This window comes from Syngnathoides biaculeatus, chromosome 17, assembly GCF_019802595.1.
Source record: "Syngnathoides biaculeatus isolate LvHL_M chromosome 17, ASM1980259v1, whole genome shotgun sequence".
Classification (NCBI taxonomy): Eukaryota; Metazoa; Chordata; class Actinopteri; order Syngnathiformes; family Syngnathidae; genus Syngnathoides; species Syngnathoides biaculeatus.
In genome coordinates, this window is record NC_084656.1 from 19537060 (window position 1) to 19561007 (window position 23948).

Here is a 23948-nt window from a genome sequence, read left to right on the forward strand (position 1 = left end):
GATTGTGAAAGCGGCCGTTCGTCTCCATGTGCCCTCCGATTGGCTGGCGACCAGTTCAGGGTGTACCCCGCCTCCTGCCCGTTGACAGCCGGGATAGGCTCCGGCAGTCCCCGCGACCCTCGTGAGGATAAGCGGCGAAGAAAATGGATGGATGGATAAATTGCCTCAAGGTGTGATTGTGAAAGCGGCCGTTCGTCTCCATGTGCCCTGCGATTGGCTGGAGACCAGTTCAGGGTGTACCCCGCCTCCTGCCCGTTGACAGCCGGGATAGACTCCGGCACTCCCAGTTACCCTCGTGAGGATAAGCGGTGAAGAAAGGATGGATGGATAAATTGCCTCAAGGTGTGATTGTGAAAGCGGCCGTTCGTCTCCATGTGCCCTCCGATTGGCCGGCGACCAGTTCAGGGTGTACCCCGCCTCCTGCCCGTTGACAGCCGGGATAGGCTCCGGCACTCCCAGTTACCCTCGTGAGGATAAGCGGCGAAGAAAATGGATGGATGGATAAATTGCCTCAAGGTGTGATTGTGAAAGCGGCCGTTCGTCTCCATGTGCCCTCCGATTGGCTGGCGACCAGTTCAGGGTGTACCCCGCCTCCTGCCCGTTGACAGCCGGGATAGGCTCCGGCAGTCCCCGCGACCCTCGTGAGGATAAGCGGCGAAGAAAATGGATGGATAAATTGCCTCAAGGTGTGATTGTGAAAGCGGCCGTTCGTCTCCATGTGCCCTGCGATTGGCTGGCGACCAGTTCAGGGTGTACCCCGCTCCTGCCCGTTGACAGCCGGGATAGGCTCCGCAGTCCCCGCGACCCTCGTGAGGATAAGCGGCAAAGAAAATGGATGGATGGATAAATTGCCTCAAGGTGTGATTGTGAAGCGCGCCGTTTCGTCTCCATGTGCCCTGCGATTGGCTGGAGACCAGTTCAGGGTGTACCCCGCCTCCTGCCCGTCGACAGCCGGGATAGACTCCGGCACTCCCAGTTACCCTCGTGAGGATAAGCGGCGAAGAAATTGGATGGGTGATAAATTGCCTCAAGGTGTGATTGTGAAAGCGGCCGTTCGTCTCCATGTGCCCTCCGATTGGCTGGCGACCAGTTCAGGGTGTACCCCGCCTCCTGCCCGTCGACAGCCGGGATAGGCTCCGGCAGTCCCCGCGACCCTCGTGAGGATAAGCGGCAAAGAAAATGATGGATGGATAAATTGCCTCAAGGTGTGATTGTGAAAGCAGCCGTTCGTCTCCATGTGCCCTGCGATTGGCTGGAGACCAGTTCAGGGTGTACCCCGCCTCCTGCCCGTTGACAGCCGGGATAGACTCCGGCACTCCCAGTTACCCTCGTGAGGATAAGCGGCGAAGAAAATGGATGGATGGATAAATTGCCTCAAGGTGTGATTGTGAAAGCGGCCGTTCGTCTCCATGTGCCCTCCGATTGGCTGGCGACCAGTTCAGGGTGTACCCCGCCTCCTGCCCGTTGACAGCCGGGATAGGCTCCGGCACTCCCCACGACCCTCGTGAGGATAAGCGGCAAAGAAAATGGACGGATGGATGAAAAGGGACGCATTGATATCTCGGATTGAGGCGACAGATATTTTGAGGTGGAATTATGACTAGTCGGAATGAAATTGTAGGTATCTCAAACTGAAGTTACAGATATGTACTGTACATATTTCTATCTGATATATGATGATATCCAATCTCGTGCTTTTTTCTTTTTAACTGTCATGATGCTTGTCCCAATCGTGTCAATAAATATAAACAAAAAAAAAAAAACAATGCCGAGTAAACGAGTTAGGGCCGCCATTTTTCCTCGCAGCGTCCACAATTTGAGGAAACGTAATACTGAACGTTGAACTCGTTTGGTGTTGTTGCCGGGGACATAATAAAAACTTTCCACCGACTCCCAAGGGTCGACTTTAACAATCCAGAAGTATAAATCAAGCTCGGATCGTATCTGTGTTTTTCCACGCAGTCCGGCGGCTCCTTCTTTGAGTTCCTAGGACCAGCGAGCGCACGAAGTGTTGTCCAAAGAATCTGTCTGGATCGGCGCCCGCGTGACTCTCTCATGTCCTTCCTCCCGGGCTCGCCGCGGCCCTCTTCGGGTTCACGTCGACCCGCTGCGTCTTGTACACAACCAGTCTCCGGGGCTCCTCCCGCTCCCCCATTTCCGCCGCCGAGCCGGGAGCGGCAACGGTGACTCCGGTCACATGTTGGGAGCGCGCTCCGCCCTCGGACTGGACTCTAGAATTTCAGCGGAAATCTTCGTTTACAATCTTGCGCTCGACGTGACGGTGGTTCGGATCTGCATTTGAGGATGCGCTTTACCTGCAACGATCATTGTTGTCTTTTGCCGTGGCTTTGGTCCATTCCCTTGAGCGCTCCGAGGGAATAGCTGGACCTCAGACAAGGGCTCTGGTCCATTGGATCCAGTTCCACATCGCTCCAAACCTGCTGCACGGAGACGGGCACATTCGTATGCATTTTGCCTCGACATCCGGGAGTTGGAAAAAATGACACGTTCGCGGGTTGTCAAGGCAACGGGGGGGTCCAAATGATATGTTTTAGCTAATCAAAAGCTCCAAGAAAGTCACTTCTGAAAAGGACAAAATGATCAAGTAAAATAAGAATTCTGGAGTTGAGTGTGACTATCACATATGATGTCAAAAAAAAAAAAAAAAAACGTGATTAAATGGAAGCAACAACAATTATTAAAAGTCCAAACTGAGTACATGTTTTGAAAGAGAGACTGGCGTCGATGAATTTTTGTGCAAAAGTCAGACCGTACCTGAGAAGTACGGAACCGAACCTCTTCGGCTAAACTTAACTCGGCCTGTCTCCTCAGTTGAGATCTATCATTTCAGTACACAGTACGACCTCGGTTCTGGACCACGATCCGTTCCAGAAGGCGGTTCGAGAACCGATTTGTTAGAAAACTGAATCGGTATTTCCCACTTCTGCGTACAGAAGCTGCGTCATACACAATAACAACGCGCGTCGTGGGTCAGCTGGTCGGGCCGCGCGCGTTATGTTATTTCTGGGTTTTTTCACGGTGCGTTCAAATTCACAATAACAAAGCGCGTCGTGGGTTAGCTGCTAGCGTTAAGTTATTTCCGGGTTTTGTCGCAGGCGGTCGAGTACTGATCATTGTTCGAAATCAGAAGCAAAAAAAAAAAAAAAAAAAAACGCGAAATTTTCGTTCCAAAACCGATTTGTTCGAGAACGGAGACGTTGGAGAACCGAGTATTCAGTATTCGGATATGCGGGATGAGGAAAAACTCACGGTGTCCATCGTGGACAAGGACGACGAAACTTGTAGGAACTTGTTTTTGGAGACGGAGGATTGTCTGCTCAGCACCGAGTCCCTGAAGGAGGACTGGCTGTGCGACACCGACATGGCATCCCTCCGGGGGGTCTGGGCCAGGAAGTGTAGACAGGGGACTTTTTCGGCTAGGGTGTCCCTGTTGAAGCGCAGCGGTTATTCAGACAAGGTTTCAAACTCACATGAGTGGCCTCACCTGTATTTGGAGTGAATGATTGCATAGATGAAAGGGTTGTAGATGGCCGAGGCCTTGGCGATAACTGCGGGGACGGCTTTGGAGTAGGGGTTCAGAACGCTGGCGTACCTGAAACGGGGTTCTCCGCGTCAGACCCCCGCACGTCGGCGGCTATTACGGCCGTTCTTTCATATTTACCCCGCCCAGGCGATGAGGGTGACGCACGCGTAGGGCGACCAGGAGAGCACAAACACGATGATCACCACGAAGGCGATCTTGGCCAACTTCCACTCCGTCTTGATCGTCTGCTGCTGAATCAGCGTCGACTTCCTCACCTGAGAGCCCAACTTCTCCACTTCCCTGGCGGGAAATATGTAAAGTGGTGCCTCGTTATCCGAGCGATAGCGCAGGGAATAATGGATATTTGAACACAAATGGCGGAGCAACAGTATAGACAGACAAAACAATACTCCGAGGCATGCATTCGTTGTCCTCTTTCAAGAAGGACTCATATTACTGGAGCTGAGACTATTTCTATCTACGGTATGTCGGTATTATACTGCCTTCTTGTAGGTAACAGAAAGAAAAACACAATAAAACGCAGTGTACGATGTCCATCGAATTGAAGTAAAAAACCTTTTCTTTACATTTTATTTACGTCATTACTATATGTTTTTATGAAGTGCAACATCAACTGTACCCCTCTACCCATTCTCGAAGACTCGCACGCGACAAGAACTCAGTCCCGGCCGAGGAAGGCAAAATTCTCTCGAACCGTCCGCGTCCTGATCGCCGCACTTCCTCTTCCGGGCGCCCGCCAAAAACCAGCAGGCTTCCCTCTTATGATTCACGCCTTATGATTTCATAGCGACATTTTGCCAGTCCCGCCGCCGTAGCTTGTTTGCATAACTGCACTCGACGCTACGAAACGGTTCGAATTGCTCGAGGTCTGCGTCATTTGCACAACCGTTGTTGTTCCATATTTAGTTCACGAGTAGTCACTTTATACTGCTTGACATCATTTTCATATTTGTATCAGCATTACTGTACTACATTACTGGGCCTTGACCTACATTGCTCAGTATTTATTTAAGGGGGGGGGGCTGTGGATTGGTTTTAGGAGGGCTAAAAACTTCACCATGAACAGATACTGCCACGTTTTTTTGGGGGGCTGAAGCCCCTCGAAGATAAGCCATAACGACGCCACTGCTTTAACATAATACCGTTCACACTCGCCGAAAGAGACAGACAGGAAACGGTCAGGAGTTTCGCAGGGGGTGCGAGAGAGTCCGGATTCACCTGCTGGCGTGGCGGGTGGCCAGGAACATGCACAGGTAGCAGTAGGATATGATGCCCAGCGGGATGAAGAAGACGAAGCAGCACAGCATCAACGTGTAGCTTTTATTGGCCGGCGTCGACGTCACGTAGTCCCACGTGCACGACGTCATCAGGCCCTCCGGGATGTAAGAACCTTGAAGACAAAGGACGTGCAGTCGAGCGATTCACAGGACGGCGCGGGGACTCCGGCGAATCGGTGACGTACTCCACCCCAGAAGCGGCGCCAGGCTCCAGGCCAGAGAGTACAGCCACACCAGGCAAATGATGAGGCAAGTGCGCCGCTTGGAGGTCCAGTGTAAGGCCTGCAGGGGCTTGGTGATGACGATGTAGCGGTCCACGGAGATGGCCAGGAGGTTGATCATGGACGTGATTCCGAATAAGGCGCCGCAGAATGCATACATTTTACAACCTGGGAAGTCAGCATCGACACATTCAAGTCTCCGGACAAATACTTAGTACTTGGTCTATGGGTACAGTTTTTATTCCTGAGAAGTATATTCAATATTGTCCTAATCTGGTGTATGGAACATGTTTTTATGACATGAAATTGAAAAAAATAAGTTCTTAACGATTGAATCAAAAGGGATCATATTCAATTGAAAACTGTACCTAAATACATTACCGTAATTCCCGGCCTACACAAGCCTCGCCGAGCACATTTGTAAAGGAAATACCATTTGGTACATACGTACGCCGCAGCTGTGTACAAGTTTCAAGTGCCCACATTGAAACCCACAATGAAACACGAGGTATTGACAAAGAAAGACAGTACACAAAGAGTTTCGCGCTCTTCGCTGTACTAGCACATATTCTTGGGGGGTTTACCCCTCTAAAATAAGCCCAACGACGCCACAGCTTTAACCGCCGCGCTAACGCTAGTGCTAAAGCTAGTGCTAACACTAGCGTCGTGCTAGCACTAATGCTAACAAGGCCGGTTAAAATAAAACTTACAGGTAAATATCACTCAGACACAACCACTAACACAGCAGCAACACGCTAGCACAGCCCGAGCAGGACCGGTAAAAGTCACTTCCCCGGCACATATATTCCACCGGTCTCATTCTTAACTTTTCCGCTCGAGTGCCTCCTGGCAGCCATTAGGAAAAAAAATGCACCACATAAACCGAAGGGTTGAAAGCGTGTGAAAAAAGTCATGACTTGTAGGCTGGAAATTACTGTATGTATCTTTTATATTTCTTAAATTATTTCTTTATATAAAGTATTCAAACCAAACATGTATTTCTACTATGCAGTTTATTATCAGGAAAAGCTAAAAAAAAAAAATGCTTTAAAAAGCCATTTTTTTTTTTTTTTAGGCTTGGAACGCATTATTTCGTTTTCCATGAATTGTAATGGGAAATATCGATTTGGATTTTGAACAAATCACTCCTCGAACCGCCTTCTGGAACGGATTGCGGTCGAGAACCGAGGTCGTACTGTAAATGTTTCAAAGAAAACAAACCAGGAGTTGTGATAACGTGAAAAACTTCTCAAGTCCAAACACGTATAACAAGTAATGAATCAGTGGAAATGGAAACTCAGATACTGTCGACGAAAATGGCAGGAAATGTGACGTACGAACCGGTTTCACCAAAAATCCAACCCTTGTAGAGCGAGTTGACGAAGAAGATGGGTGACTGCGTGACGGCCATGAGGAAGTCGCTCACTGCCAGGTTCATGATGAAGAAGTTGGGAGGCGTGCGGAGCTTCTTATTGCTGAAAACAAAACGGCACGGCGTCTCAAAAGAGGGCGTATTTCCCAATATGGACTTTACCAATCAGAATTATGGACTTCAATACAAAATAAAGTAATTTACCACATACTTGAAGTTCACGATTTTGGCTGAAAAACGCTCCGTGTCGCATTTTTTCCAGTTTAGCCCGGGTCATTAGCGGAAAGTACAGAAAGCCTTCGTCACGCCTGGTTGTACTTACATTTTTTTCCCCCCAATCAAGTTATAAAGCAAGTATTTTTAAAGGTAGTACAACACTTTGTAAGAATATAAAACTGTTTTGGGATCACGAGTTGTGGTATGCCCGGGGATGCGTTCGCAGTCGGAGTTTTTCGCGATTCTCCCCCCGTCATGTGTGAAGTTACACGGGCGAGTCAATCTTTTGTGAGCTGCTTATTTCTTAAAATATGTCTGGAAGAAAATTTGGCAAATCGACATCGCATCATAACCGGGTTGCTCCCTGGTATCGAATGCCTGCCGGCCGTTGGTTCTGGGCTTGTGACATCGGTCTACCACGTGCTGATCCAAGAGGACAACGGGGGGGGGAAAAAAAAATCTCATAAAAATGGGCAAATCTTCCACTCACATGAGCAGCTGATTTCTGGAAAGTAGGCCAACTCTGCAGTATCACCATTTTTTATTATTATTATTTTAAAAATATTGATAGGGTACATTCAGATGTGTCAGCCAAAATGCGCCACGGTTTATTCCCTTGTGTTCACGGTTCCCAAGTGAAAGATAATAATGTGACAAGATATTATGTAAGAGCTTATTAATTAATTAAATAATAATTATTATAAATATAAACTATTTTTATATAATATATACATGTAAATAAATATTAATTAAATAATTAATGGATTAATTGCCTTGAGAGATGAACATATTTGTATTTTGAAACATTTTTGTCTCAAATCATTTTCCCCGATTGAAATATGTAAAAACATCATTAATCTGTACATATGGACCAATAAACACTGCGCATAGAACCATTCTCACCTACAGGCAATGTAGAGTGTCGTATTTATGTTTTTTGTTTTTTTTTTTTTGGGGGGGGGGGTCGAATACCGGAGAAAGGCCGCAGAGAGAACATGCAAACTTCACACAGGTGGGGGCAGGATTTGAACCCGAGTCTTCAAAACTGCGAGGCAGATGGTCCAACCAATCATCCACAGTGTCGCACTTTTTTTTTTTTCCTCAATTCAATGCGTAATATGCTCCACATTCTGGTGCGCATGCCTTGGCCACCTGGGGGCGTTACAGCACAAATATCATATACGGTACATTGAGAAGGGAGACGTCACGACTCATCGGCATTAATATTGTTTGTTCCTTCATATGAGATGAATAAAATATGAACATGAGTGCCGTTAAATTGTCTACGGAACGTTTGTGTTCAAACATCCGTTGCTAGCGTTAAGCTAGCAGAGTAAATGCTAAGGTAGTGCACGTAGCTGTTATGAAAACACACCACGTAGTTTGCTTTATGTTTAATTTGACAGTCAACGTCAACTCGATGAACTTTTCTGAAGAATATTTTCAAACCCTAACCGACAACTCGCCGCTTCTCGGCACATACGATGAGGCGGTGACGCGGTGCGACGCTTGCAGGTCAAAACCTTTTTGCTTTTGCTCGGCTGAACGACAACTTTGGGGGAAAAAAAAAAAAAAAAAAATTGCAATTTGGGTCACGCGTATCTCGAGGCACCAATGCATAAACAAACAAGAAAAAAAAAAGTAGTTTATTGTAGGAATAGTTGCGCTCTTTAAATAACCATCCCTTGAGCAAACAATTATTGGAACACGGTGTGCAAAAGGTCACCGTACTTTTTTTTTTTTTTTTCTTCAGGCACACCCCCCCGTACCCCGAATTCAGCTCCAACAGCGTCGATTGTCGACAAGCGAGCAAAGCAAAAAAAAAAAAAAAAGATTCTCACCAGAAAAAGGCGTACATGACCAGGGCGTTTCCCGTCACGCCGACCGTTCCGATCACCAGGACGAAAAAGGCCACGATGTAGTGGACGTGGTCCTGGACGTCCACCTGCCGGTAGAAGCTGTGTTGCCGGTCCATTTCTGCGGAAGCATGTCAGAAATAACTTGAAAAGTTCCGTTTTCATATTCTTCAGAGTGGGCTTTATTTTTGTATTCATTTTATTTATCACATTGTGTGCAATGTCAATACTTGTGGCCGCGAAAATGTGATTAGTTTGTTAGTCGCAGGTGTCAAACTCAAGGGCCGGGGGCCAGATCCGGCCCGCCGCACGATTTTATGGGGCCCGCAGATTCAAATCACGTGTATCAGAAGCCTCGCAGAAAGTCACACCTTTCTTCTTTGGGGGCGATCGTGCCTAAAAAGGAGGGCGAAAAATGCGAAGATACGCCCGGCGCACGAGCACGCACAACCGTTAGCCACACAAAACGGCGGACGGGGACAGGCGTCGTAAAAGTCGAAACGTCTCGGGTCGAGACCGTCTTAACTTGAGGACTCCCTGTATTCTGTCTTTGACTACGCTCATAATTGAAATAATCTCCTCACTTATACACTGATGCTTTTTGTTAGCCCATCTATGGCATTTCATTCAGGAGCTTGAACCTATAAATCGACTTTGTTTGTTGTCGCCGTTGTATGTATAGGCAGCATTGTGGACAAGTGGTTTTAGAGGTCATTAGCCTTTGTTTTGGATTAGAGAGGGCTCAAACTTTTAAAGTAATCTTTATATGACCCCCCCCCCCCCCGTATTGCATGTTTGGCAGCGATAGCGAGTCGGTCCGGAAGGAATTCATTCCCCGCGGTCGCATTGTGTCGGCCCGGCGCTGGCGTTCGCGGCCAATCGGGAAAGGAAAACTCTTTCGGTTAAAAACTGACGCATCCTGGGGGGGGGGGGGGGGGGGTCACCTTCAGGACACAAACACGCGAAAGTTCACCGTCCAAAATTAAGCAGGAACAAACATAGACCGCAATTAACGACCGGGCGGATACGCGGGGAGCGCAAAGTCTTCAATCAGTCACAATTATCCAACGCCGCGCGGCCGTCGACGCGTCCGCCCAAAGAGGCGATTAAGTGGACGCTTTTGTGATTACGGAGAAAGCCGTCGCTTTTCCGCGCGGACAATCCGCGGCCGGGGCGCTGATTATAAAAGGATTTCCACGCTTTGTTAATGTGATGGACTGCGGCGTGTGCACACCGGTATGCGCAATATTATCAGCGCTCCAAACGCACTTCCCGTTATGTCATCGGAGAACATCAAACCAAATTTGGTTCAGTGTTTACCATTTTTTTTTTTTTTGGGGGGGGGGGGGGGGGAACGCCGGCAGTCTTCAAGTCCGGGCTAGACCCGCACCAGGAGGTCGCAAAAGCACTCGGGCGCTTGGTACTCGAGTATAATTCCATAGACGAGTGTAAAATCAGTCGTACTGCAGTTTTTCGGCTGGCACAAATTCTTCTCGGGGCCGTTCAGTCAGTCACTGTTGTCGGTGCTTCCTGGTTTACGTTGGGCCACCCTGACGAGATCCAAATCTCACCTGCGGTTGACTTTACGTTGTCGTTTTTCCCGCAGTCTGAAAAAGGTAACGAGCCTATTTTGACAAACTCGCGTCATTTCAACCCTGCGGTTTATGCGGTGATGCGGCTAATTTGTGCAATCCGCAATCAGTTCCAGAAAGCGGTTCGAGAAGGGATTTGTTCAAAATCTGAATCGATATTTCCCATTACAATTCATGGAAAATGAAATAATGCGTTCCAAGCCTAAAAAAATTGTCTTTTTAAAGCATTTTTAAAAATCTTTTCCTGATCATAAACTGCACAGTATAAATACATGTTGGGTTTAAATACTTTATATAATGAAATAATTTAAGAAATAGAAACGATACATACCGTAATTTCCAGTCTACAAGTCGTGACTTTTTTCCACACGCTTTCAACCCTTCGGTTTATGTGGTGCATTTTTTTTTTTTTTTTTTTTATATCGGCCGCATGGGGGCACTCGAGCGGAAAAGGTAAGAGTGAGACTGGTGGAATATATGTGCCGGGGAAGTGACCTTTTACCGGTCCGGCCCTGTTAGAGATGCGCTAGCGTGTTACTGCCGTGTCTCAGTGATTTTTACCAGTATGTTGTTTTTTTTAACTGGCCCTGTTAGCGCGGCGGCACTAGCGTTAGCGTGGCGGCACTAGCGTTAAACTCTCTGTGTACCATTTTTGTAAATATCATACCTGTCAACTCGTACCGTTTAGCCGGAGTTCATACGGATTTTGTGGTGAATCTTATGTAAACGGCCGTATAGAACAAATCATACAGATTCTGAAAATTTCCAAACGTAGCCCGCATCAAAGATTTTTTGTCGCGGCAGGCACGATGTTTAGCGCGTTTCATTTCCGGGAACTTTCCAGGAAATCACGTGTTTCCTAGTTGAAAAGAGCTGAGTATTCGTTGCATAGTACGGTAGTCTACAAGCAAGTAATACAAGGAAACAAGTATATTCTTCATATTGCGCAATGGGAGAACCACCAACTTTGTGTTTTTTTTCCCTCTGTTATTTTGACATATAATTTGCTTCGGTATTTTATAAGGATTTTTTTTTTTCCTCTCTCTAAGGATTTTTTGGGTTGTTTATAACAGGTTGGTGCTCCGAAAAGTTGACGGGTATGAAATATCTCGTGTTTCAATGTCGGTTCCAACGTGGGCACTTGCGGCTTTTACACGGCTGTGGACTGTGTACTGCATGTACCAAATCGGCCCTGTTAGCACAGCGTTAGCGTTAGCGCGGCGGCACTAGCGTTAAACCAGTGACCTTTATAGAGCCACTGCACATATTTTACAACTGAAAAATCCCACGGCTCACCAACAAAAATAAATGTCACCAAAAATGGATCAATTAATTACTGTATGTACTTCCTGCCATCTAATAGATGATTACATAAAATTGGATAACTTCCCACGGCACACCTGATGAGCGCTCACGGCACTAGCGTTAAACTCTTTGTGTACCGTCCTTTTTTTGGTAAATATCTCGTGTTTCGATGTGGGCACCTGCGGCTTTTACACGGCTGCGGCCGACGTGTGTACCAAATGGTATTTCCTTTACAAATGTACCGGGTGAGGCTTATAATCAGGTGCGCTCCGCAGGCCGGGAATTACGACAAGTACTAGAAAGTAAAAATATTAAAATATCTGTTCTCAAATGTGGGGATTCAAAGTAAAAAGTCATCTGAAAAATAAATAGCGGTGCCTTGACTTACAACTTCAGGGTGAAAGTTCCTGAAAGAGCAATGCAGGTTTCGGTAGCCCGTCTATGGCGTTTTGTCTTGCGCGTTGGCATTAAGCGAGCAAACTTCCGTAAGTCAAGTTCAATGTGAATCAGATGAATACACAACGCGCAATTCTCCTTCTTTATATTTAATTTTACCGTCAACTTGGACCGTGAGTGTCTGTTTATTGGCGCTGACAGTCCGAGTTTACTGTACTGTACTGAATATCTGTACTTTGTTACTACCCACCGCCGCACGGACGTACACGCACGGCATCTCACGGTCACGCCGAGAGCCCCCCCCAAGCTTCCGCTGTGCTCAGTGAAGCCTTGTGCGTCAGACGGACCTTCGGTCGCCCCTTACTTCCACTTATTAGGCATCAAGACTCGGGGTCTTGCACGCCAGACGCACCAACCGAGCGCATCTCTTGACTGCGACAGCCTATTGAAGCAGCACAGCTCCATTGATAAAAAAAAACGAGCTTTGGCGTCGAGATTTTATTTCTTTATTTTTATACAGTACTGTGTATCCGTGAATTTTATTATTACATAGTAATGACAATGGTGTCAAACACTTAAAAAAAAAAAGTTAGAAGTGTTAAGAATGCAAAAGAAAAATCATTTAATTTGGGGAATTTTAGAATTTTTTTAAAATTTATTTTTACATTTTTTAAATCATTTTTCCAACATTAGCAGTGTGTCAGTATACATTTTTATCAATATTATTTTTCTTCAATAGTTGACTAGAAATCATGTGATTTTAATAACTTCATGTTAACATAAATTTTAATGAATTTGTTTTGCCTTAGAGTGATTGCCAAATAATTGGAAAGAAGCAACGCAGTTCCAATATTTTTTTTAACAGGCCTGGACCAATCATGTGCTGCAAATATTGTCTCATTTTTATATATTTTCTAATAATTGGCTAGGAGAAACCATGTGGCTCATTTGGTTATTTCTTTTTTTAAATGTGCAGGAGGAATTATGTGGTTCTTATAGTCTAGATTAATATCAATCTTTTCTCTTTTTGCCCCATAATTGAAAGAGATAAATAAGACAGTTATAATATCCTTCATGTCATTATGTATTTTTATTTTTCACTAATTGGCTGGGACAAATTATGCAGTTGTAACTAATGCTAAAACATGTCAATATACATTATGATATATTTTCTAAATAAACGAGCAGAAGAAAGCATGGAGGTCAAATATCATTTGGTGAATTTTTTTCAGATTTTTTTTTTTTTTTTACATTTTTTATATATACTCGATAGGGCGTATTTGGACCAAGCACTATTCATTCAGTTTTGTTCTGTACCCGATAAAAGTGCCACAGCTTGTAACAATGCACATATTACCACGAATATTTACAATAAAATTCAGATTCTGGCAAGCTTGCGCATATAACATTTGAAAAAAAAATAATAATGATAAAATAGAAAACAATTTTACCTTTCTTTTTTCGCACGGAGACCAAAGCTCCCGTCTCTCCGCCGTGCGCGCCTCTCTAATCCCCGAGTGGGAGATTCAAGTCGTACAGCGAGCGCATCGGCGTGCCGCTGCCCGCTAAGAGAATATGAAAATATGCTGACAGAAAAAAAAAAAAAAAAAACAAAAGCGGCGGCACATTGACCATCCCCCTGCTGGCAACCCGTCACACACAGCTCCCGTTTTTGGCATCGCGCATTGATCAAGTCAGTGTGTGGCGCGCCGCGTGCATGGCAACACGCACGTCCGTGGCGCCTTGCAAAAGTGCAAAGAGACTCCGATTTTGGCGAGTTATTACACATCGGCGAGAAACAAAAACCCGACGCATTAGCTTGATGAAGCAGTCCGAGGACTGCCGCTTTTAAAAAGTGACTGCGTAAGACCGGGACACGTTCGAGGGGGGGGGGGGGGGGGGAGACCACAACGCTTGTCTTGTGTGGAATGGCTGGAGAGGTTGGCAGTTGTTCAGTGCCCCCCGCGCCCCACCTCGCAGCGATTGCCGCAGAAAACAAAGAACGCTTTTTCGAAGCAACCATTTTGCAAGGTCAAGACCGCCGGATAGTCTCGTAAGATGGGCGAGACCACTTGAGGTCAAGCGCGCCACTTTGCAGGTCTCGCCGGATTCAATGTTTAAATCGATAAAACTGCGGCGATTGTTCCCTGTGAAACAAGAAAAATCAAACGTGTTCTGTCATTAAAAGGCTTCGCGGGTCTCGCGGGAAGTTTTTTTGTTTCCCGGGAGGCGAGAAAGCCGAAGATGCGGAATTGCGGAACGTCTGGTGGGAAAGGGGGGCAAAGCCGGTCCGTTAGCGTCAGGTTTTCTTCACATGCTCAGCCGCGGGGAAGAAGAATCCCGAGAAAAGCACTCAAATAAAACCATCCCGACGCTAATCGGCTCACGCGCAACTGAGCAAGACAGCCGCAGCCGCGGCACAGCTCGGCCTTGACATTTTTCTCGTTTCTGCCTGGTCAGGTTCGATATCGTGAAATCATTTTCCGTTGTTCTCGTTTTTTGCTCAGCCACAAGATGTCCGCATCGAATTTATGCGGGTTTTCCACACGTTGCGATCGAAGTCGTCGAAGGCGGAATCGTCGGCAAGCTCGAAAAGAGGAGATTAATCGATTATCGTGTTCTGCTCAAGGTTCTCGAGAGGAACGGTCTTGGCTGGTCATAAATCCTGAAGTGCGTGGCCCACATCCACCAAGAACTCCGTGACTGTGACTTTAAAAGGAACGGCAGCCAATCGGAAAGCAACGTGAATCTGGAATTTGTAACGATTTTTACAGTGGAACCGCCGAGTTCGAACGACTCGGCGGTCGTACAAAATCGACTTCGACCCCTAGCCTAAAAAATGCCTCCGAGATCGACCCAATTCTCAAAGTCCGAACACCGTTCCAGCTTCATCACGGTTCTGAGGACCTGGATTCAAATCTGGCCTCGGCCGTGTGGAGTGTGCAGGTACTCCGGTTCCCTCCCACAGTCCCAAAAACATTCATGGTCGTTTATTGAAAACTGAATTGCCCATGGGGGAAAATGCTTATTTATATGCGCCCTGCAATTGGCTGGTGACCAGTTCCGGGTGTCGCTAGGCTGGTTTTTGCAAGTCAACATGTGCTGCAGCTCCTTTATTGTGTTACTGTTAACAGGTTTAAGTACGCTGCCTTTTGTTTGTTAGTTTGAGCAAAGGACTATCTCAAAATGGAAGAAAACTGTTGGGACAAAATGATTGCGGACAAATCAAGCTTTTAGTATGATCCGTAAACAAAGAGCAGGATATGAAATTGGTCATTTCCCAATCATTGATCAAGAAGATTTCTTGGAAAAGCCGTCGCTAGTTCCAAGAAGGCCTGACAGATGCGATCGCCTAGAAAATGGGCTCTCTTTTTCACATGGCTCCATCCATCTGCACACGTTACTTCAAATTCACTTGACTCCGCGATGTTATATCATAGAAAATTAGGAGCGACGCTTTCTTTTTTAGCAAATTTTAATATTTCTGTCTCGTAGAGTGAGTGACGAACAGCTGATAATCGTGTGCGCAAAGCGTAAAGTATGCTCTTGTCCGTACGAAACATTGCGTTGTCGTCTTCCAGTAAGTTTTAAAGACAGGTTTTGCATCTTTCAAGTACAAAATGAGCATCAAGACGCCAAGGCGGCTTTTCGTGTTCAAAAACACAAAAACTTGAAAGGCACTAATCTCATTTATGTAGATACAATAATTCCATTAAAATACAAAACTGCTGCCCCAGTCCCGCAGCCTAGAAGAACGTACCGTCATTTTCGACCGACAGAGCGCACCCGGTTACAAGCCTCACCGAGTACATTTGTAAAGGAAATACCATTTGGTACATACATAAGCCGCAGCTGTGTAAAAGCCGCAAGTGCCCGCATTGAAACACGAGATATTTACAAAGAAAGACGGTACACGGAAAGAGTTTAAAGCTAGCACCACCGCGCTAACGCTAGCGCTGCGCTAACGCTAGTGCCATGGTAACAGGGCCGGTTAAAAACAAAACATAGCGGTAAAAATTACTGAGACACAGCAGTAAGTTTTAATACCTTAGCTGATCTTAACATAGCAAGAACAAAACATACAGGTACATAAAAAAAAAAAAACATATCAGTTTAAAAAAAAAAAATTAAAAAGTAAAAAAAAAAAAACAGCCACGGCAGCTACACAGTAGTAACATGGTAGCACAGCACTAACAGAGCCGGTTAAAAAAAAACGTACCTAAATCACTGAGATCCGGCAGTAACACAGCAGAAACACGCTAGCGCGGCGCTAACAGGGCTGGTTGAAAAAAACATACAAGTAAAAATCACTGAGATGCGGCAGTAACATAGTAGCAACACGCAAGCACAGCGCTAACAGGGCCGTTTAAAAAAAATAAAACATACCAGTAAACATCATTGAGACACGGGAGCAACACACTAGCACAGCGCTAACAGGGCCGGTTAAAAAAAAAATGTATCTAAATCACTGAGATGCGGCAGTAACACAGCAGAAACACGCTAGCGCGGCGCTAACAGGGCTGGTTGAAAAAAAAAAAAAAACATACCAGTAAAAATCCCTGAGATGTGGCAGTAACACAGCAGCAACACGCTAGCACAGCGCTAACAGGGCCGTTTAAAAAAAAGAAAACATACCGGTAAAAATCACTGAGACACGGCAGCAAAACGCTAGCACAGCACTAACGCTAGCGCTAACAGGGCAGGTTAAAATAAAACATACCGGTAAAAGTCACTTCCTCGGCACATATATTCCACCGGTCTCATTCTTCCCTTTTCCGCCCAAGTGCCCCTCCCCCCCTCTTTGCGGCCGTGAGAAAAAAATTCACAAATTAGCCGCATCACTGCATAAACTGCAGGGTTGAAAGCATGTGGAAAAAACGGAAATATAAAATATAAAATATAAGGAAAAACCTTATAAACCGGAAATTACGATAATCCTTATTGAGTCAAGGCATGTTTTACATGAATAAAATGCTGGGACAACAAGTGGAAGGATCTCGAAGGATTAAGGATAAAATAGGACCTGATGGACACTCCATCGTCACAGCTACTCTTTCGTAATTAACTTCCAATCCCCAAAACCCGAACGGATGAGGACCATTGGGTCAGTCGGAAAGCACCCCCGAGAAAAACGTAGAAAAGAAAAATGAATCGTCATTGGGGCGCAACAATATTCGTTCTCCCGCTTGCTGCATGCAAAGTGTGACAAAACTTGTCAACTTGTCATCTTGCATCAACGGGCACTTTCACAGTCTGGGAAAAGATGACGCAATCAGCGGCCGCTGAGATGGCCCGAGATTATCTTTCACAAAAGGACCTCGTGGATCTGAATTTTTAGTTTTTTAGTTTTTCCATGCCCGAGGCGCTCTCACGCAACAATCAACCGGCCAATTACCGCCGACGTAGTTTGTCACATTTGTCGTCTCATCAAGGGTGTGGAGAGAAGAAAAAATGCCGCCTCGGACTTGTGAGCGCGCTTCAAGACGTGTTAGGAGTGAAGGGCGTTCCAGAGATCAAATTTGTATATAATAAATAAATACGTACAAGTCTCTTTTGAATGAATTAGACACTCTAAATTGCCCCAAGGTGTGATTGTGAGTGCGGCCGTTTACCTGGTTGTGCCCTGCGATTGGCTGGCGACCGGTCCAGGGTGTACCCCGCGCCTCCTTCCCGCTGACAGCTGGGATAGGCTCCAGAATATCCTGCGATCCTTGTGAGGATAAGCGGCAAAGAAAATGGAGTCTCTTTGAAATAACATTCTATGGCGTTTGGCCTCCTTAGGTTTGCACAAGAACTGGAACATACTGTTGCCATGCTGACTTTGGGCCATAGGTGGCGCCGGCCAATCCATTTTCCTAGCTGCTTATCCTCACAAGGGTCGCTGGGTCCTATCCCAGCTGTCAACGCACCCTGAACTGGTTGCCAGCCAATCGCAGGGCGCATCGAGATGAACAGTCGCATTCACAATCACACCTCGAGGCAATTTATCCATCCATCCATTTTCTTCGCCGCTTATACCCACGAGGGTCGCGGGGAGTGCTGGAGCCTATCCCAGTTGTCGACGGGCAGGAGGCGGGGCGCACCCTGAACCGGTCGCCAGCCAATCGCAGGGCACATGGAGACAAACAGATGCACTAACAATCATACGGACCTCGGGGCAATTTAGAGCGTCAAATTAATGGTGCATGTTTTAGGGATGTGGGAGGAAAGCGGTGTGGCCACCCGGAGAAAAGCCACGCAAGCACAGGGGAGAACATGCAAACTCCACACAGGGAGGGCTGGGATTGAACCCAGGTCCTCAGAACTGTGAGGCCGGCGCTTTCTGGCTGCTAACCGTGCCGCCGCTGCCAGCTAATCTAGCGGTTATTTTCCGTTTTTTAACACCCCCACAAAAAATATTTCCACACACTCATTCAAAACCCGATATTTTGTCTTTTCATCCGGGCAAAAGGTGTTTTGGGGACGTGGGAGGAAACCCGAGTTTGCAGAGCAAACGTGCGAGTTGAAAAGCTTCCGGCAGCGTCGGTCAAACCTCAATTTCACGCCGTCTTTAATGAACGGTCTCCGAATGCACGGAATCGGGCTCCGCCGTTCGGAGAAACGGATTATATAATGACACGGCCGATCGGATATTGTGTTATTAAATCGAGCCCGCTTCACCGTGCGGAGCTTTAGTTGGAGCTCGTGGGACTTTAACACACAGGAAAGAAGGATTATTAATAAAGCGCATGGTGGTCATTCAAATAGTCGGACAAAATACTGGACCAATTTCTATCAAAACATTGTACCGTGTACTGTACAATGTAGTATTATTCATATTCTGGGAAAAAGGGGGTCAAAAAGTTTTCTTTTCCCCTCTGCGGAATGTCTTAATACTGTTGAGATTTCACTCAAACGTGCACGGATGCGGATTCAAGACGCCCAGTCCCAGATGTGGAAAAGCAGCCCCAGAAATGACCGGGCTGGTTTTTAGAGAAGTCAAAGTGGACAACGATCTGGACAGTACGGTGACCTTGTGGTTAGGACATCTGCCTCACATTTTTTTTTTTTTTTTTTAAATTCTGGGTTTGAATCTTGACTTGGGTGGGGGGGGGTGTTGTACTCCGACTGCCTCTCAAATCCCCAAAACATCCACGTTTAGCTACTTGAAGACTTGAAAATGGCAATAGGTGTTTATGTGAGCAAGAAGGTTAGCCTGGCGACCAGTCCGAGGTCTACCCCCACTTCTCTCAGCTGGGATCGGCGCCATCTCACCCCGAACTCTTGAATGGCGTTGCTATAGAAACTGAACGAACTGAAAAAGATCCGTGCCCCGCGACTGACTGAGTACCAATCCCTGAAAGGTTACATTTAAGCCTGCGCGCCGACGCCGGCGGACCTTCCTGCGGAATTATTACCGGAGCCGGGTCTGCTTCTTATTACTTTGCGTCTATTTCGGGAGCCAAATCGAGGCGGAATGTTACAAGTGTGAACAATGAAGAGGGCGAGCGAGGTGAACGCACGAGCGTCGCTCGCTTGCGCGTTGTGACGCAATACGACACGACAGCGACGGCGTGTCTCAAGCCGAGTGGATCGATGATCGTCCGTCCTGGATGTCCTCGCGCTGAAAACTTTATTTGGTGACGACCGGTTCTGATTTCATACCTGTATCGGATTATTTCACCATACCGCTACTAAACTTTTCATGTGGAGTTTGCATGTTCTCCCCGTGCCCCGCGTGGGGTTTTCTCCGGGCACTCCGGTTTCCTCCCACGTCCCAAAAACATGCGGCATTAATTGGACACTCTAAATTGCCCCTAGGTGTGACTCTGAGTGCGATTGTTTGTCTCCATGTGCCCCGCCTCCTGCCCATTGACAGCTGGGATAGGCTCCTGCGCGCCCCGCCACCCTTGTGAGCATAAGCGGCTAAGGAAATGGACGGATATCTGTGTTTATATTAATGGAAAGAAAACCACAGTGAAACATTTTGTAATGTTAATTGTACTGTAATTACTGTAGCTCGTTGTTTTGTTGCTTTGCTTAGCATTAAGCTAGTGGAGTCCACGCGGTTGCTAGCATGCACAAAATGTTATGTTTTTGTTTATTTTGACAACTTCAATTGGGAATTACCGTAAACAGCTTCTACGAAGTAAATCCCCCCTTCCTGCGCGTTCCATGACAGCACCTCGCCGCTTCCTCCCCGTGATGCATTGTTCCACATCCTCTTCCTGTTTTCCAGAAAGGCCGCGGCGATTGTTCTGGTCGGTGTTTGCTTTCCCGTCAACGCCGCCCGCGTGCCTCGACCGTCGCTTTCGCTACGACCGACGCGCATCGAGACGCACCCGCGACGGCACGGCACGTCCGCGGACGTGCTAAACCGCGACAAATAGTTTCCGTGCGGCACTGGCGTGCTGCCGGCGAAGGAGAGACGATCCGACAAATCTCCAACGCATCCGTGTTTACCTTTTGGATTTTGATGTCTTTTCACCCCTCCGTGCCCGGACTGTAAATGGAGGCTGCGTGGTTGTTAGCACCAAACCGCCATTTTGCTAATTTCACTCTTTGGTCACAACTGACGGGTGAGCACGCACCCCAGACAACTAATTCCAGAGTCCGATCATTATTTGCGGTCGCGACACCGGGACTTTTCCACAGGAGCCCCCACCCAGCCCCATTGCATGTCTGATTCGTTTTGGGATCCGCGCATTGTTCGCCGAGACGCCGGGTCGAGTGTGGAGTTTTGACCTTGGCGCGCAGAAGACAACAAACAGTTGTTAAACAATCCACCAGAGGACGACAAAGTCCGCTTTCTTCCTGAGGAACGGGGCGGGGGCGCCACGGCCGCACCAGAAAACGCGTCGCGCGAGGCTCACGTAGCAAATTCCGAGCGCGGGACGGCACGCAATCGTTCCTAATAAATTGGAAGTTTGCAAACAAGACTCTTTAAAGTTTAGATCATTAAATGTTGCAAAAACGAACGGTTTAGTTTTCATAAACCTTTTCAACACCCCCCAAACTATAATTTGTTTTCCATTTAAAAAAAAAAACAACGTTTCATCACTTTTTTTCTTTTAAACTGGTGAACAGGTCCACTATTTGAAATATCGTAGACACTAAAAAAAATTTTTCTAAAAGGTAAACAACCCTTTTGAAAGTCTTTTGATAAACAATTTTTAATTATTCCTTGAAATTATTTTACTTATACTTTTATGCTTCCCTCTTTGTTTTCCATTTTGAAAAAAAAAAAACGTTTCATCATTTTTTTTTCTTTTAAACTGGTGAAGAGGTCCACTATTTGAAATATCGTAGACACTAAAAAAAATTTTTCTAAAAGGTAAACAACCCTTTTGAAAGTCTTTTGATAAACAATTTTTAATTATTCCTTGAAATTATTTTACTTATACTTTTATGCTTCCCTCTTTGTTTTCCATTTTGAAAAAAAAAAAAAACGTTTCATCATTTTTTTTTCTTTTAAACTGGTGAAGAGGTCCACTATTTGAAATATTGTAGACACTACAATTTTTTTTTTCTAAAAGGTAAACAACCCTTTTGAAAGTCTTTTAAAAAACAATTTTTAATTATTCCTTTAAATTATCTTTCTTTTACTTTTATACTTGCCTCTTTTCTTCCCCCATTTTTATGACTGACTCGTCTTTGGTGCTTTGATGCATCCATTTTTGACGAATTGTCACACACGGTAAAGCTGAAACAAATGAGCTGACTTGTGTTTTACAAAATATTATACAATTTTTTTTCCCTTTGACTTACAAGCAAGGAGCAGTTAGTGAAGAATTCTTAAAAGATGAAGTTTGCTCTAAAACTAAACATAACACAAAATGAATTTCACATTTTATATTTAAAACAATCACAAAGCGCTCCCTTCCCCTCGATTAATCCCAACGTGCAAGGCAAAATGCCACAGATGGGCTAATAAAGGGGTGTCAAACTCATTTTTCTCATGGGACACATTTTAATTCCGCTTTCCCTCAGAGGGCCGTTATGCCTGTGAGACAATTTAAATTAAATTAAATTAAATTAAATTTAAAATATTTACTCGTCTCGTCATATTGATTTATGAACTAATTTTGGAATCAGAAATCAAGGGTCATGTGTTTTGCAGAAATGCTTGTAGTATCTCAACTTTATCATTTATGACGTGACGTTTATGATGACAATTGACAATTTGAGTACAGATATTTACGAGAATCATGGAAATTGACACTCTGGATTTGGCTTTGCGGGCCGCATCAACTCAGGTGGCCGGCCGGATCTGGCCCCACGGGCCTCGAGTTTGACACCAAATATGTACAAAAAAAAAAAATTGCTCAATGTCAGAGGAGCTATTAATTCATTTTGAAAAGAGGTATAGTCGATCATTTGATATCACTGGGAATTATGATTTGTGACCTATGGATAATAAGCAGTAAGCAATTTTTAAATTGTTTATGCAGCTTTTTAAAAACTGAGTGTTACTTGTTGGATGCTGATCCATGCGAAGACGGATCAGTTTGATACACACTTTTGAAGTAATACGTCGGCTCAAATTATTAATTGTTATTATTGTTAATTAATAATTCATAACAGATGAATAAACATAAATATGTAACTTCCACATCATTCGTAGGAAATCAGTGGTAAAGGTCGTTTTAGAACGTTTTAGAAGGGGCCCCGGGGTCACTCGTGGTCCCACGGACGCTACCTGGTCCTCCTTTGGTCTTGTCGTGGACTGTTACCGCCCCCTAGTGGCCAACCAGGACCCCCGCAATGAGTGAAAGCTTTGCTGTGCCACCTTGTGGTGAGGTGATCGCGAGTGAGCTTCGCCGCTTATCCTCACGGGGGTCGCGGGGAATACTGGAGCCTATCCCAGCTGTCAACAGGGAGGCGGCGGGGTACGCCCTAAACTGGTCGCCAGCCAATCGCAGGGCACATCGAGACAAACGAGCCGCACTCAAAATCACACCTATGGGCAATTTTAGAGTGTCCGATTAAGGTTGCGTATTTTCGGGATGTGGGAGGAAACCGGACTGCCCGGAGGAAACCCACACAAGCACGGGGAGAACATGCAAACTCCACACAGGCGGGTTCGGGATTGAACCCGGGACCTCAGAACTGTCAGCCCTACGCTTTACCAGCTGAGCCACCGTGCCACCAGTACATATACTTGTATTTTTTAAAAAAAATGGTTTTGTAGAAGTACTGATTCAATTCCTTTACTTAACAGCAAGAGGACAGATTCTAAAATATACTCAAGTTCACATCAAAATACATAATTTACAAAAGTCCAATTAATGCAACACAAAATGCAAAACGCCATAGATGGAGTAACGAAAGTAGCACTGACGTTGTGGTAGTTCTAACAATGTATGCAACGGCTATTTCGGGGCGATCGGTGCAGCAACTGATGTAGACAGACAATATACTCGCCGGCATATTTTTCATCCTCTGTGAAGGACGACTAATACTAATAATCACTTTGCCCGTGTATGATTGCACGCCCCCTGGTGGGTAATGTTCGTACAGTATGGCTGTTGGGAACTTTCGTTGCACGTTCACCACCCGGCACCAACCGGGATCCCAAGTACTGTGAGGAACAAGTGGACTGCGTGCAGGGTAGTCGTCGCGGAGGCCGCCCGCTTATTCCCGTGGCGCGCTCGGTCCAAGTTGCGTCCGTTTACGTTGCTCGCGTGCTTGTTTACGTTTCTCAGAAACGGTCGGCGGGCGAGCTTTCGCCTCCGCACTCCGCGATTGTTCTGCGCCTTTGTCGCGCCGCTTCTCGCGAGGTTTCGAGCTTGATCCGCTTTAATCCGGCGGAGGTCCATTACGGTGGCGGCGCCAAGTGAAGGATTACCCTCCCAACTCCGTTCGGGTCCTGCTTATTTTGAGCCGTGAGCACATCTGGAGCGTTTTATGACTTCGGCCGGATTGAGCCTCACGCGCCTTTTCGGTAAGCAAATACGACGCGACAATTATTCCGATACCGCCGCATCCCGTCGTTTGCGATTGCTCGGCTTTATCTTATCAAAACAAAACACTGTTGGGGAGGCGGGACCAGAAAACGTGTCACCTGCCCCGACGTGACCAGATACACCTGTTACCATAGCGACGATAACACCGATGCCTACCCCGGCTGTCATCGGGAAGGGGTACACCCTGAAACTGGTTGCCGGGC

General features: G+C 46.1%; 2 protein-coding genes across 7 annotated transcripts in view; one reads left to right on the top strand and one right to left on the bottom strand.

Annotated features, from left to right (window-relative positions):
- Window positions 1-1217: 1217 nt before the first annotated feature.
- opn4xa (opsin 4xa) lies at window positions 1218-21229 on the bottom strand. 6 transcript variants are annotated; one of them, XM_061801174.1, is made up of 11 exons: window positions 19910-20222; window positions 17413-17510; window positions 8493-8628; window positions 6405-6538; window positions 5028-5231; window positions 4784-4955; window positions 3683-3844; window positions 3506-3613; window positions 3271-3448; window positions 2316-2441; window positions 1218-2231 (listed from the first exon to the last, which is right to left on the bottom strand). In XM_061801174.1, exons 1-10 carry the CDS (start codon window positions 19954-19956, stop codon window positions 2325-2327), a joined length of 1356 nt encoding a protein of 451 aa, XP_061657158.1. In that variant the 5' UTR covers window positions 19957-20222; the 3' UTR covers window positions 1218-2231; window positions 2316-2324. The 6 variants fall into 6 exon arrangements, with proteins under 6 accessions (XP_061657158.1, XP_061657160.1, XP_061657156.1 ...); XM_061801176.1 differs by lacking the exons at window positions 17413-17510; window positions 19910-20222 and adding an exon at window positions 20243-21229 and having other exon boundaries at window positions 1222-2231; XM_061801172.1 differs by lacking the exon at window positions 19910-20222 and having other exon boundaries at window positions 1222-2231; window positions 17413-17777.
- gdnfa (glial cell derived neurotrophic factor a) overlaps window positions 20302-23948 on the top strand; it is a 28514-nt gene continuing 24867 nt past the window's right edge. The window contains exon 1 of the mRNA XM_061801179.1: window positions 20302-20358. The gene's annotated coding sequence lies outside the window, so the exon portion shown is untranslated. The remainder of the gene's footprint in view (window positions 20359-23948) is intronic.

Bases quoted from the DNA above. Each gene is read 5' to 3' on its own strand.
- opn4xa (XM_061801172.1), bottom strand. From the start codon at position 17,761: ATGCGACTGTTCATCTCGATGCGCCCTGCGATTGGCTGGCAACCAGTT. The intron at 5,232-6,404 runs GTTCGTACGTCA...CTGACTTCCCAG, and splicing joins TTGGATTTTTGGTGAAACCG to GTTGTAAAATGTATGCATTC. The intron at 3,614-3,682 runs GTAAATATGAAA...ACCCCGTTTCAG, and splicing joins ACCCTCATCGCCTGGGCGGG to GTACGCCAGCGTTCTGAACC.